General features: G+C 38.8%; 1 protein-coding gene across 1 annotated transcript in view; it reads left to right on the top strand.

Annotated features, from left to right (window-relative positions):
• Window positions 1–5,855: 5,855 nt before the first annotated feature.
• DCAF10 (DDB1 and CUL4 associated factor 10) overlaps window positions 5,856–13,760 on the top strand; it is a 75,741-nt gene continuing 67,836 nt past the window's right edge. The window contains exon 1 of the mRNA XM_036996595.2: window positions 5,856–6,497. Coding sequence (XP_036852490.2) covers window positions 5,965–6,497 — 533 coding nt within the window. The 5' untranslated portion in view covers window positions 5,856–5,964. The remainder of the gene's footprint in view (window positions 6,498–13,760) is intronic.

Below are 13,760 nucleotides of genomic sequence, written 5' to 3'. Positions count from 1 at the left end.
ATGGATAAAGAAGATGTGGTACATATACACAATGGAATACTACTCAGCCATAAGAAGAGGGCAAATCCTACCATTTGCAGCAACAAGGATGGAGCTGGAGGGTATTATGCTCAGCGAAACAAGCCAAGCGGAGAAAGAGAAATACCAAATGATTTCACTCATCTGTGGAGTATAAGAACAAAGGAAAAACTGAAGGAACAAAATAGCAGCAGAATCACAGAACTCAAGAATGGACTAACAGGTACCAAAGGGAAAGGGACTGGGGAGGATGGGTGGGTAGGCAGGGATAAGGGAGGGGGAGAAAAAGAGGGGTATAAGATTAGCATGCATGGGGGGTGGGAGAAAAGGGAGGGCTGTACAACACAGAGAAGACAAGTAGTGATTCTACAACATTTTGCTATGCTGATGGACAGTGACTGTAAAGGGGTTTATAGCGGGGACCTGGTATAGGGGAGAGCCTAGTAAACAAAATATGCATCATGTAAGTGTAGATTAATGATAAGAAAAAAAAAAGAAAGAAAGAGAAGGGGGATTACTCCCTGATAGGATAAAACTAACTGTAAATCAACGATTAATGCATGCTTTAAATATCCTTAATTTTGATCACTTAAAGGGTGTCAGATGATCGGCTATGGATGTACACTTTTCTGATAATATTCCTTTCTCTACACAATGGTATAGTGGGCGTATCAAAGTGTGGGCAAAGGGTCAGTTTGTGTTTATACAGAGGATCAAAGCGTAATTTGGCTACCCAGAAAATGAACTAAGATACGATATGAAGAACTTCCAACATCAGCACTCTCTGGAAGAGACATACCAGAAGATGATCATCAAAAACCTCAACAAAGATCCAGGCCATGCTGCAGTTGTAGCTGCATTCATCCCACTGGTTCCTGGACTTGCCATTGGAATGAAGGAGATACCTAAGCTGGCCTGTGCATACAGTAAAACAACAAATTTGACTGGATCTATACTGTTGGAACTCAACCAAGAATTAGGAGAAGTGCAAGTTGTAGTGCTCCAAAATCTTACAACTACAGACTATCTACTGTTAAAAGAACATATGGGATGTGAACAGTTCCCAGGAATGGGTTGTTTTAATTTGTCTGATTTCTCTCAGACTGTTCAAGTACAGTTGGACAATATCCATTATATCATGGAGAAATTTTCACAAATGCCTAGGGTGCCTAACTGGTTTTGTTGGCTTCACTGGAGATAGCTGGTAATTATAGATCTGCTTTGGTTATGTAACTGTATTCCTATTATGTTAATATGTGTGCACAATTTAATTAGGAGTTTAAAACCTATACGTGCTTAAGTTACTCTACAAGAAGATATGTCAAAGAAATAATCAATCTTCCCATGTTTTCTTCCGTCTGCTACCTCTATAGCTTTTGTTCTTCCTTCCTAATTACAACCCTTAAATAGAATTCATGCCTCATATCGAATTCACCGAGTATCGTAACTCCTCCAAGTGGTAATGATGGGCATAGAAGCCACAGGGCATAAATGTGCAAAGAAGTGAAAAGCATTCCTTTTCAAACAATATGGCTTCTCTCTCACTTACCAACTTTACATTTCCCTGTATGGCCCCGGAAGATGACTCGTTAGCTGAGACAGGTAAGATTCCTCAAGGGAGGAACAACCTAAGACAGGCACAGTTGCAGAGGGAACATCAGGTGAGAAATTGGGGATCAACAGAGGTGAGGCTTAGAACCTCACCCCCCATGTTTTGAGAGAAATCTTCTGCATCCGTGGATGTATTATTGCCCTTGTCTAGCTTGGATTAACACATAGTCTACAGGCACACACCTGATCATCTACATTTGCTCTCTTACAACACTAAACTATGTTTTCTACCTTTATCTTGCATCTACCTACCACTTCAGCATTTTATTAAAAAAATAATAATAATAATAAAGGGAGAAATGTGGGATTCACATATAAATCAAGTATAAAAATCAAACGAATATTCATATTTGACCTGATTGTTTATAGTTCATAATGAGTGATCAAAACTGAAAGTTTCTGTGATGACTGTCCTTGTACTGTTCACCATGTAAGAACTTATTCACTATGTAAGAATTTGTTCACCATGTAAGAACTTGTTCATTATGCTTCAGAAGATTGGAGACTGACGAGAATTAGGCTGGGGGTAGATTAATGATTGTGCATTGAGCATTGACTCCCCTATACAGAATTTTATTGTTGTTAACAACCATTTGATCAATAAATATGAGAGATGCCCTCTCAAAAAAAAAAAGAGACTCAGTAAATTAAAAAAGATTGAAATTGTACCACCCAGTTTCTCAGACCACAGAGGTATGAAACTAGAAATAAATTACACAAAGAAAATGAAAAGTCCCACAAACACATGGAGACTTCACAACATGCTCCTAAATAACTAAAGACACCACAAAAATGAAAATTACAGAACAATATCCCTGATGAACAAAGATGCAAAAATAGTGAACAAAATATTAGCAAACCAAATTCAAAAAGATCATCCAAGTAGGATTTATTCCAGGATGCACGGATGGTACAACATTCGAAAATCCATCAACATCATCCACCACATCAACAAAAAGGACAGAAACCATATCTCCATAGATGCTGAAAAAACATTTGACAAAATTCAACATCCACTCATGATAAAAACTCTCAACAAAATGGGTATATAGGGCAATTACCTCAACATAATAAAGACCATATATGACAAACCCACAGCCAACATCATACTTAACAGTGAGAAGCTGAAAGCTTTTCCTTTAAGATAGGGAACAAGACAAGGAAGCCCACTTTCTCCACTTCTATTCAACATAGTACTGGAGGTCCTAGCCACAGCAATCAGACAACACAAAGAAATAAAAAGCATCCATATTGGCAAGGAAGAAGTTAAACTGTCCCTGTTTGCAGATGACATGATATTGTATATAAAAAACCCTGAAGAATCCACTCCAAAACTACTAGATCTAATATCTGAATTCAGCAAAGTTGCAGGATACAAAATTAATACACAGAAATCTGTGGCATTCCTATACACTAACAATGAACTAGCAGAGAGAGAAATCAGGAAAACAATCCCAGTCACAGTTGCATCATCAAAAAGAATATAATACCTAGGAATAAACCTAACCAAGGAAGTGAAAGACCTATACCCTGAAAACTACAAGAAACTCTTAATAAGATAAATTAAAGAGGACACTAATAAATGGAAACTCATCCCATGCTCTTGGCTAGGAAGAATTAATATTGTCAAAATGGCCATCCTGCCTAAAGCAATCTACAGATACAGTGCAATCCCTATCAAAATACCAACAATATTCTTCAACGAACTGGAACAAATAGTTCTAAAATTCATATGGAACCACAAAAGACCCTTAATAGCCAAGCAATCCTGAGAAAGAAGAATAAAGCAGGGGGCATCTCGCTTCCCAACTTCAAGCTGTACTACAAAGTACCAGTAATCAAGACAATTTGGTACTGGCACAAGAACAGAGCCACAGACCAGTGGAATAGAATAGAGTCCAGATATTAACCCAAACATATATGGTCAATTAATCTATGATAAAGGAGTCATAGACATACAATGGGGAAATGACTGCCTCTTCAACAGCTGGTGTTGGCAAAACTGGACAGCTACATGCAAGAGAATGAAACTGGATTATTGTTTAATCCCATACACAAAAGTAAACTCGAAATGGATTAATGCCTTGAATGTAAGTCATGAAACCATAAAACTCTTAGAAGACAATATAGGGAAACATCTGAATATAAGCATGAGCAACCTCTTTCTGAACGCATCTCCTCGAGCAAGGGAAACAAAAGCAAAAATGAACTTACTGGACTACATCAAACTAAAAAGTTTCTGTATTGCAAAGGACACCATCAACAGAACAAAAAAGCATCCTACAGTATGGGAGAATATATTTGTAAATGCCAACATCCAAAATATATAAAGAACTCATACACCTCAACAAACAAAAAGCAAATAACCTGATTAACAAATGGGCAGAGGATATGAAGAGACAGTTCTCCAAAGAAGAAATTCAGATGGCCAACAGACACATGAAAAGATGCTGCACATCACTAATCATCAGAGAAATGCAAATTAAACCCACAGTGAGTTATCACCTCACACCAGTTAGGATGGCCAGCATCGAAAAGACTAAGAACAACAAATGCTGGTGAAGATGTGTAGAAAGGGGAACCCTCCTACACTGCTGGTGGGAATGTAAGCTAGTTAAACCATTGTGGAAAGCAATATGGAGGTTCCTCAATAAACTAAAAATAGTAATACCATTTGACCTCGAATCCCACTCCTTGGAATTTACCCAAAGAATACAACTTCTCAGATGCAAAAAGACATATGCACGCCTATGTTTATCACAGCACTTTTTTACAATAGCCAAGATATGGAAGCAATGTAAGTGTCCATCAGTAGATGAATGGATAAAGAAGATGTGGTACATATACACAATGGAATACTATTCAGCCATAAGAAAGAAACAAATCCTACCATTTGCAACAATATGGATGAAGCTGGAGGACATTATGCTCAGTGAAATAAGCCAGGTGGAGAAATAGAAATGCCAAATGATTTCCCTCATTTGTGGAATACAACAGTGAAGCAAAACTGAAGGAACAAAATAGCAGCCGACTCAGAGACTCCAAGAATCAACTGGTGGTTACCAAAGGGGAGGGGTGTGGGAGGGCGGCTGGGGAGGGAGGGAGAAGAGGATTGAGGGGTATTATGTTTAGTACACATGGTGTGGGCTATCACGGGGAGAACAGTGTATTACAGAGAAGGCACATAGTGGATCTGTGGTATCTTGCTGCACTGATGGTCAGTGACTGCATTGGGGTATGGGTGGGGACTTGATAATATGGGTAAATGTAGTAACCACATTGTTATTTCATGTGAAACCTTCATAAGAGTGTATATCAATAATACCTTAATAAAAAAGAAAATAAATAAATAAAATACAAATACAAAAAAAAAAAAAAAAGACCCCCTCCCCTTCTGCTTTTTGGGAGCAAAATAAGGAATATCTCCAGAGGAATGGCTGCCTTGATCTTCTCTGAACTCAGGATGCTTGCTTCTCACCCTTCTTCTATTCAGCTCATTGACAGGATAGCTGAATTGGTGGAAGGATTAACTTAATTGGTGGGAGAATCTGCTGAATGTTCGTTCAGCCCTCTGAGTCTCATTCCCTTCCTCCAGATTTACCCTCAGTCATTAATTACATGTATGCTTTCTGCAGCACAGCTCACGATCAAGGCCTAGAAGAGTTACCAGTTCTTTTATCTACCTTTCCTCCTACCTCAAACTTTCTTTTAATTGAAGATTCTCCTTCCCTCCCCAAGAAACACGTCAGTCCTTGTCAACCCGTCATACCTTCCATGCCCACCCTGCCTAGCAGATGTAAGCAGGCTTGACCCTGGGTTTTATTGCTTGTAAGGTTGATTTAACTCAGGTCTTCAGCCCCGCTCAGTGACTCTTGGCTGGATATATGCTCTTCCTTTAGAGAGGAAGTCTCTGGTCTCGATTAAAGTCTTGACCTACCAGGAAGTAGCAGGGAGTTGGGCACATATACGGGACACCAATAGGCCCCATTTTCCAGGCACTGTACAGACTAGGGCTTTTTAATGCATAAGTTAACCTGTCCCACGCTGAGTAAGCAGTGTTCCATGCCACTTACTTTGTATACCCTGCACATAATATCGTTAATTTCTTTCCTTCGCTCATCTTAGTGCAAAGATCCGGGAGGAAAAGACGCGGCACCCGCGGTCGGGCGGTGTCCCCGCTTTCGTGGTCCCGGGCAGATGGTGGCCAAGGGGTGACGCGAGTTTCCCAGCCGGCGGGGTTAGGCCGCCGCACGCCGGAAGTGGCGGCTGGAGCGGGAGCGCTGAGGTGTCGGCCGGCGGGGCAGCGGCCGGGAGTCGGGGGCGGGTGCGTTGGTCATGTTTCCCTTCGGGCCTCGTAGTCCCGAAGGGGACGAGGCGGCCGGAGCCGGGGCTGAGGAGCCGGCACCCAACGGAGGGCGGGCGGCAGTCACCGGGCCGCTCCCTTCCCCGCCCGCGCCGCCACCGCCCGGGGCTGACGCAGTCCCTCCCCCGTCGCCCTCCTGGAGCCCGCGCTGCCCCGGCGCCCCTTCGCTGCCCCCGGCCGCGTGCGCCGAGGTTCTGGAGTCCTCAGCTGCTGCCGCCCAGGGAAAGTCGTCGCCGCCCTCCCCTCCGCGCCGGCGACCCGGGCCAGACTGCAGGGTCGGAAGCCGGGGCCAGCACGGCCTCTGCGCCAGCCTGGGCGGCCCCGGCGCCCGGCTCTTCGGGTGGCTGAGAGCGCGCAGCCTGGGCCGCGGGCTGTGCGTGGACCCGGCGCGGGACAATTTCCGCACCATGACTAACCTCTACGGTTCCATCCATCCCGCGGACTCGGTGTACCTCAGCACCCGCACCCACGGTGCAGTCTTCAACCTCGAGTACTCTCCCGACGGGTAAGCGCGGCCCCTCGGAGGGCGGGTACCCGCCTCCGCCTGGCTCTGCTGCCCGTGGGCTGCTGCCCAGAGCTCGCTTGCTCGGCCTGGGTCGACGTTTGCTGGCCTTCATAACCCCTGTCACTTGCCGAAGCGCTCTGTGGCTGTTGCAGGCCCACCCCAGCCCTTTGAGGTAGGCAGGCGTGTGATTCATTTGCTCACCTTGGAGGCGCAGATGTTCCTGCGAAGGAGAAATGCCTGAAGTCACAAGGCAGGTCTTTCAGGGCCAGTGCAAAACTAGACTTTTCTGGTACACAGTAGATGCTCAGCAAATACATTTTGAATACCCATTCTTCCCTGTCACCCTAGGCTTGCGTTTTTCTCACCTAAACTTGTGTCAAGTATAGGGAGCCTTCAGGTTACCTGTACCCCGTGCCTGACTTATGCTGAGAGACAAGTGTGTGTTCCTTTGCTTCTGTAAGACACTAAGACACTGCATTGAGGTGTCTTATGGAGCATTTATGAAGTTCCCAGGCTAGACTACATGCTTCTGTTAAGGGTATCCAGCCGTTTTCCTGGCTGATTAAATATTCCATGTTTGGCCTTGGTTTACTTTGGGCTATGGGGAATTTTCAAAATAATATATATTTTAAAACTTTGTCAAGTACATGCACAAGTTCAATAGCAATCAAAGGAAGACATTTACCCACAGCCCCACCATGATACAACATAATATAACTCACCTGACCTCTGGATTCCAGTCATTTGCTCAGTTCATCATTTATTCAGCAAATACTAGTTGAGCACCTGCTATGTTCCAGGTACAAAGGTTGCAGTTGTGAGCAAAACCAGCTAATGGTACTGCTTTCACTGAGCTTGGGACCTATTGGTTTAGTCAGATATTAATAACCATACTAAATAATTTATAATGTATATTTAAAAATTGAGATAAAGGCTTGAAGGAACCCATTGTAGACTAAGGCGTTTGAGATTTCCCTGAGGAAGTGATCTTTAACCAAGATCAGAAAAATGAGTAGAAGATGAATTAGTCAAGACAGGATTGGGGAGGGGATAGAATTATTTCAGATGAAGGAACTGGTATGTCAAAGGACCTGTGTTTGGAGGGACAGTACATTATGTTAGAGAAGCTGAAAGATGATAGCTTAACAAAGCAAGAACTTTGCTAAAGACCTAAAATATGCTATGGAAGGAGAAATGCAACAGGATCTGGAATCTCTGGGAGCAGGTACACCCTCTTCCATTTCACTGATGTAAATGTTTCACACTGGATGCTTGGATCTCTAGAGTTTCCCCTCACAACAGTTGGGTGGAACTTGTAACAGTGAATATGCATCTAAATTAAGGGAGAATTGGTGGGAGGAGAAACTGTTTTGCTGAAGTGTATTCATAAAACCTTCTCTCCCCACTCCTTCCCCTAACCAAACCCTACTCCTAAAGCTCCTCCCAAAATACCAGGAGTCTGTTCCTCATTAACATTCAGTTCCTCTCTCCTCCATACCTCTCCTTACATATTTTGTCAGTCTTCAGAAGTAGCTGTTTCTTCTCGTTGGAGGTGGCATTTTAGGTAGAAGGTGAGAGGGGTTGAATGAGTTATGAAGAAGGAATTCCCCTTCCCATTGCTGTTAGAATGAGGAATATATTACTGATAGTTCTTATTTGAATCTGGACTACATTTTCCCATAGAAATATTTTTATAAAAGGTGGTTAGGTACTTTGGTACTTAAAATAATCCAGTAATGTTTACAGAATTAACATACACACTCACTGTAGAAAACCCTAGACAATAAATGGCCAAAAAAGAAGCTAAACATCACTTATGATCCCAGAGATAAAGTTGTTATCCAAGGAAATTTTTTATATGTTTATTTTAGTATGAACTTGGAATCATACAGTTTTGTAGCCTGCTTTTTTTCATACAATATATTGTGAATTATCTGTGTTAATATATTTCTAAAATGTTATTTAAAATTTTTCATTAGTTTAAATGAAACATGTATAAACAAAATTTTTAAATTTATGTCCTTAGGCTAAATCCCTAAAATGAGCCAAAGGTGATGAAGACTTGGGATACCTATTATTAATTGCTGTTTATGATGATTGTACCAGTTCTCATTCCTGTCAGACACTGGGAAAGTGCCTTTTCTCCCCATACCCTTGCCAACATTGCACATTGCTATTCTTCATGTATGTCAGGGCGAGAGTGGAAAAAAGTTAAATATTTTAATGTTTTAGTGTCCTTAAGACATCTATTAGTATGTCCCAAATTTTTACAGGACTAAAAGTAATTTTATAGAAAAATGACATATCTGTATTAAATGAGGTAATTTCTCATATCCTCAGTTTACTGGGTACCATAACCACTGTCACTTACAAGGACTTAGTACACAAAGGGAAAGGTGACACAGAGGAGAAGAATTAAAATCATGAACTTAATAAAGACCAGACTAGAAAGAATTTGGCATTAAAAAAGAAAGGATATTAATTTCTAAAGAATTCCAAAAAAATCAAGCAATTGCAACATTGTCAAAATAAGTCTATCACCTCGTAAGATGACATTTTGAAAAAGGAAATTTGATAATTTTAATAGATTTGATAGTAATAGGTGGGACTTTCTCAAGCCATCCTCTGTGAGTAAACACAGGAGGCACTGTTGTAGAGAGAACTAGTGTACTGGAAAACAGAAGTGAAGAAATTACCCAAAATACAGACAAGAAAGATTGAAAATATGAAGGAGTTTTACTGATGTGGAACGTAGAAAGAGCATACCATATATTTGGTCAGTTTCTGAAGAAAATGAGATAGATAATGGGGCAACAAAACTATTAGAAGAGGTAATAGCTGAGAACTTTCCAGAATTGAGGAAAGATACCAAGCCATGATTTTAAGAAGCTCAGTACACCCCAAGCAGGACTCCTCCCTAGACTGCAGGACAACAAATATAAAATCTTAAATGCTAGAGAAAGACCTTCACAGGAGTGACTCTGAGAGTGATAGCCAATTAATCATCAGAATAGTGTAAATTAGAGGACAGCAGTGATTATTTTCAGTATGATGGGGGTGGGGAAACTGCTAGTCTAGATGACTATACCAAACACAGATGATTTGTTCTTGCTAAGAACAAAAGTGAATAATATATTCACACAAACAAAACTCAGGGGGTTTGCCAAAGGCCTTCCATAATGGAATTCCAAGTTCAGAGAGAATAAAGTGTTTTCAACTGGAAGGTTTAAGAAGCTAGAATGAATGATGAACAAAGTAGAAAGTATGTATGTAAAACTGCATCTAATTTTGTCTTTTGAGATTAACAAAGATGGAACTGAAAGAGAAGACAACAATAGCATATCAATTATGAAGGAATGTCCTAAATTCCTTATATTTTTTAAGGGAGAATTATATATTAACTTTAGGTTTTAATATAGGCATACTAAAATTTTCAAGGTAACCATCAAAAGACAAGAAAAATAAATTTCCAGATTAGTAGAGGAAAAAATATGGAATGAGAAAAACAATTCCAAGAGAAGAAAGGGAAAGAAGAGGTATAATAAATAAAAAGCACAACAAATAGCTGAAAATATATCCAGATATTACTAATTATATATAATAAATATGAAAGTACTGAATGTTCAAAAGGATAGAGAACAAGATGGCAAACACATTCTAAACAAAAGAAAGCTGGTAAGCTGTATTAATATACACAAAATAGGCTAAGGCAGAAAAATTACTAGATAGGTCACTTCAGAAGATAAAAGCTCAATTCACCTGAAACATACAACAGTTGTGAACTTGATGGGTCTTTTAGATTTAAAATGTATAAATCAAAAATTGATAACTTCAAGGAGAAAACAGACCAATATATCATCATGGGGAAGACTTTAGTACACATCATAGTGTACCTCAGTTCATCAGGCAGACATAAACATAAGGATACATAAGATATAAACACTTAAAATCTTGCTCTAAATAGCATGTGTAGAATGCTGCATTCAGGCCTGATACTCAGATAGTACACATTGGTACAGCTGTACCAGTTGTTAAAATATTATATGTCTATAGTGGTTGATAGTTAGTTACTGCCCAAGTCCACTGAGTGCCCTTCTTATGCTTCAGCATGTTCTGAGACCTCCCAGAATAACTCATTATATAGCAACTGAAAAGTTAAGAATGGGTACAGCAAGCTGCCAGCAAGCGTCACACTGGAGAGCTATAGCATCCATGCTAATTGCTCCTCACCCATACAAAAAAATCCATAGGCAAATGCCCAGTGACCATTTAGCTTCCCTTAGTGTGGTGCTGCCTGCCTTTCTCAGGCACTCTTCCAGTCATTCTCACATGGCCATTTGTGGAAACTGCAGCCTCTCGTGAAATCAAAAGAAATAAAGAGGGCACTCACATGAGGGTAGTAGCACTACCTTAGGCACCATCTAAGTATACTGACTCCTTGCATAGTGTGCACTCCAATGGCGGGATAGAATCTAGGGAGATGAGTGAGTCCTAGGGGATGGTTTGTGGATGAATGCCTTCTGGGAGGCAGATCCCTAATATTATCATTCCTATTGAATTTCACCATTTTTTAGTGGGATAAATTTGCCAAACCCACAGACTACATGCCCACCATGGGCATTAATAACACTCATTTTATTAATGAAAATGACCACCAACACAAATCTCTGTACTAGGCACATTTAGTTGAGGAAACTGAGAGGCAGAAAGATTGTTAAACACAAAGGATCTGTACCATGGTTTATGCTCTTATATAGTATATTGCATTCTCCTCTGGACTGAGGGATATGTTTGATATTAAATATGATGTATTTCTAATTTATTTTTGTGACAGTAATACAATTGAGTACATACTGAATATGCAAAGTTAACGGCAAGCACTCTAAGGGCTAAAATTTTTTAAAATACTGTTACTTCAGCAAAAGCTAAAAAGAAGATTCAGCCCCAATTCTGTTGATGTTAAGAGTGATTTTTTAGTTACCAAGACTACAAGTTACTTAACGACTGCCTATTTAATGTGGAAATTTTGGGAGGGGCTTCATGTAATTTTCTATGCCAGTTCATAGTTCAGACAAGGTATGTGGGTCAAACAAAAGATTATGGGTACAATTTTTAAAACTTAGTAAATATTAGAAATTACCAAAATAATTTGAACAATTTGAGTTATAATTAGTACTACTAGGAAAGCACTTAAATAATCTACAAGTTTACTTAGAATATTTTTTAAATTCTATTCATAATTTAAATTACTCTTGAATGCTTAACGTTTTTAAATATTGCACTTGACTATATGTAACAGCTGCTTCATGCTTGTTTTTTCAAATACACAAGGAAGATTTACAGAATTTTCACTTACAAGGGCACATATTTCAAAAGATTATCAAGAGTACGGTTTCTCAGTACAATGTGATCACGAGAAATGAATACCAAAAAGATAACTAGAGAAACCTCATGTGTGTTAAAGTTAAGAAACATATATAAATAACTCAAAGGCCAAAGAAAAAATGATAATGGAAATTATGAATATTTAGGACTAAATTATGATAATGAAAGTACCACATATGTATACACATACCACAACTCAAAACTTGTGGAATATAAGTAAAACAATACTTAGTAGGAAAATTATAGTCTGTTATAAAATGGAAAGGAAGAGAAGGAAATTAATGAATTAAGTCTCCACCTCAAGAAAGAGAAAAAGTGTAGTGACGTTATCTGCAAACTAATAGCAAGTCTGAAGAAAATAGAAGGAAATACAGTCAAAAAGTAGAATTAGTGAAATTTTAAAAATTCAGTAGAAACAGAGGGAAAATTTGTCTATGAAAGGAAAGTAAAAATGATGAACACTCATTGTATTGTAAAGAGAATACCCAAATAAACAATATTCAGAATGAAAGGAGGACATAACTTCAGAAGCAAGATGTATAGAAATTGTAGTTTTCCAGAAGTAGCAGAGAAGGTGGTTTGGACCAACCCTCTGACTGAGAATAATTAGAAAAGCTAGAGAAAATATAAAATATTTAATGTAAGATATTGAAAAGTCATGTTTGAAGGGATTGGAGAATGAAAACAATGAGCAAATTGCAGGACCAACATCTGCAGAAGAGGGGAAAGAGATGTGAACATTTATTTTAGCCAACTGAATCTAGCAAGATGGTAGAAATGACAGGTTGATTTCACATTAGAAACTAATGTCAATCTCTACATTAACATATAGAAAAATCCTGAATATTTCAATAAATGTTGGAAAATGTTTTATACAGTTTAACATATGTTAATGAAAAAATTAGCATATCTGAAGAAGAGAACTTCTTTAATCCAATAATAGGAATCCACCACAAAACAAAACAAAACTGCAAAACAAACATTGTACTTAGTGATGAAAAAGTGAATGTATTCTTAAAGATCAGAAACAAGGCAAGAGTGCCTGCAATATTAATATTCTATTCAATATTGTATTGAAAGTTGTAGCCAGTGCAGCAAGAAGAAAAAGTGATAAGAAAGATCAAAGCAATTTTTTGTAACTGATGTGTTTATCAACAAAAAAAACCTAAAATAACCTCCAGATAAAGTATTAAATAGCAAAATTGATGGATAAATAATATTTTAAAAATCAGTTGCATTTCTGTACACCAGCACTAAAGCAAAATTTAAAGAACATTTACAAAAGCATAGAAAAGTCAAGTACCCAGGAATAAATTTAACAAAAGGTAGGGATAACCCATGTTGAAAATCTCCATAGTAAATGGAGATGTGCTATGTTCATGGATTAGAACATTCCATGTTGTAAATACACCAATTCTATGCAAAGTTTTCTATAGATATATTACAATCCCAATTAAAAGTCACAGCTAGATTTGTGTGTGTGTATACATAATTTGATAAGTTGATTCTAAATGTGTAAGGATTTTCAGAGGCCTAAGATTTTCTAAGCTACTCTTTGCTAAGAAAATTTTGAGTATAAAGTATACATATTACTGATGGGATCCTTTAATATTGTATGTCACAAATTCTTCCAAATTAACTTGTAAAGTCAGTGCATCTCAGTAAAAATACCAACAAGATTTTTTAGTAGGACCTGACATAATATACCTAAAATTCATTTGGAAGAGAAAGCATGATATTAGCCCTCCCAAATATGTTTATAAAGTAATGAGAGGATTTTGATTTGTCACATGTCAAACATTTTAGAAATTAAAATAGTGTGGTGGTGTTGCATGCAACAGAATAGAGTGCACAAACAAAACATATAAAATAAAGATA

Source organism: Manis javanica, chromosome 2, assembly GCF_040802235.1.
Source record: "Manis javanica isolate MJ-LG chromosome 2, MJ_LKY, whole genome shotgun sequence".
In the NCBI taxonomy this organism is placed as follows: Eukaryota; Metazoa; Chordata; class Mammalia; order Pholidota; family Manidae; genus Manis; species Manis javanica.
The sequence above is the reverse complement of the archived record's forward strand: the minus strand, read 5'-3'. Positions and strand labels throughout refer to the sequence as shown.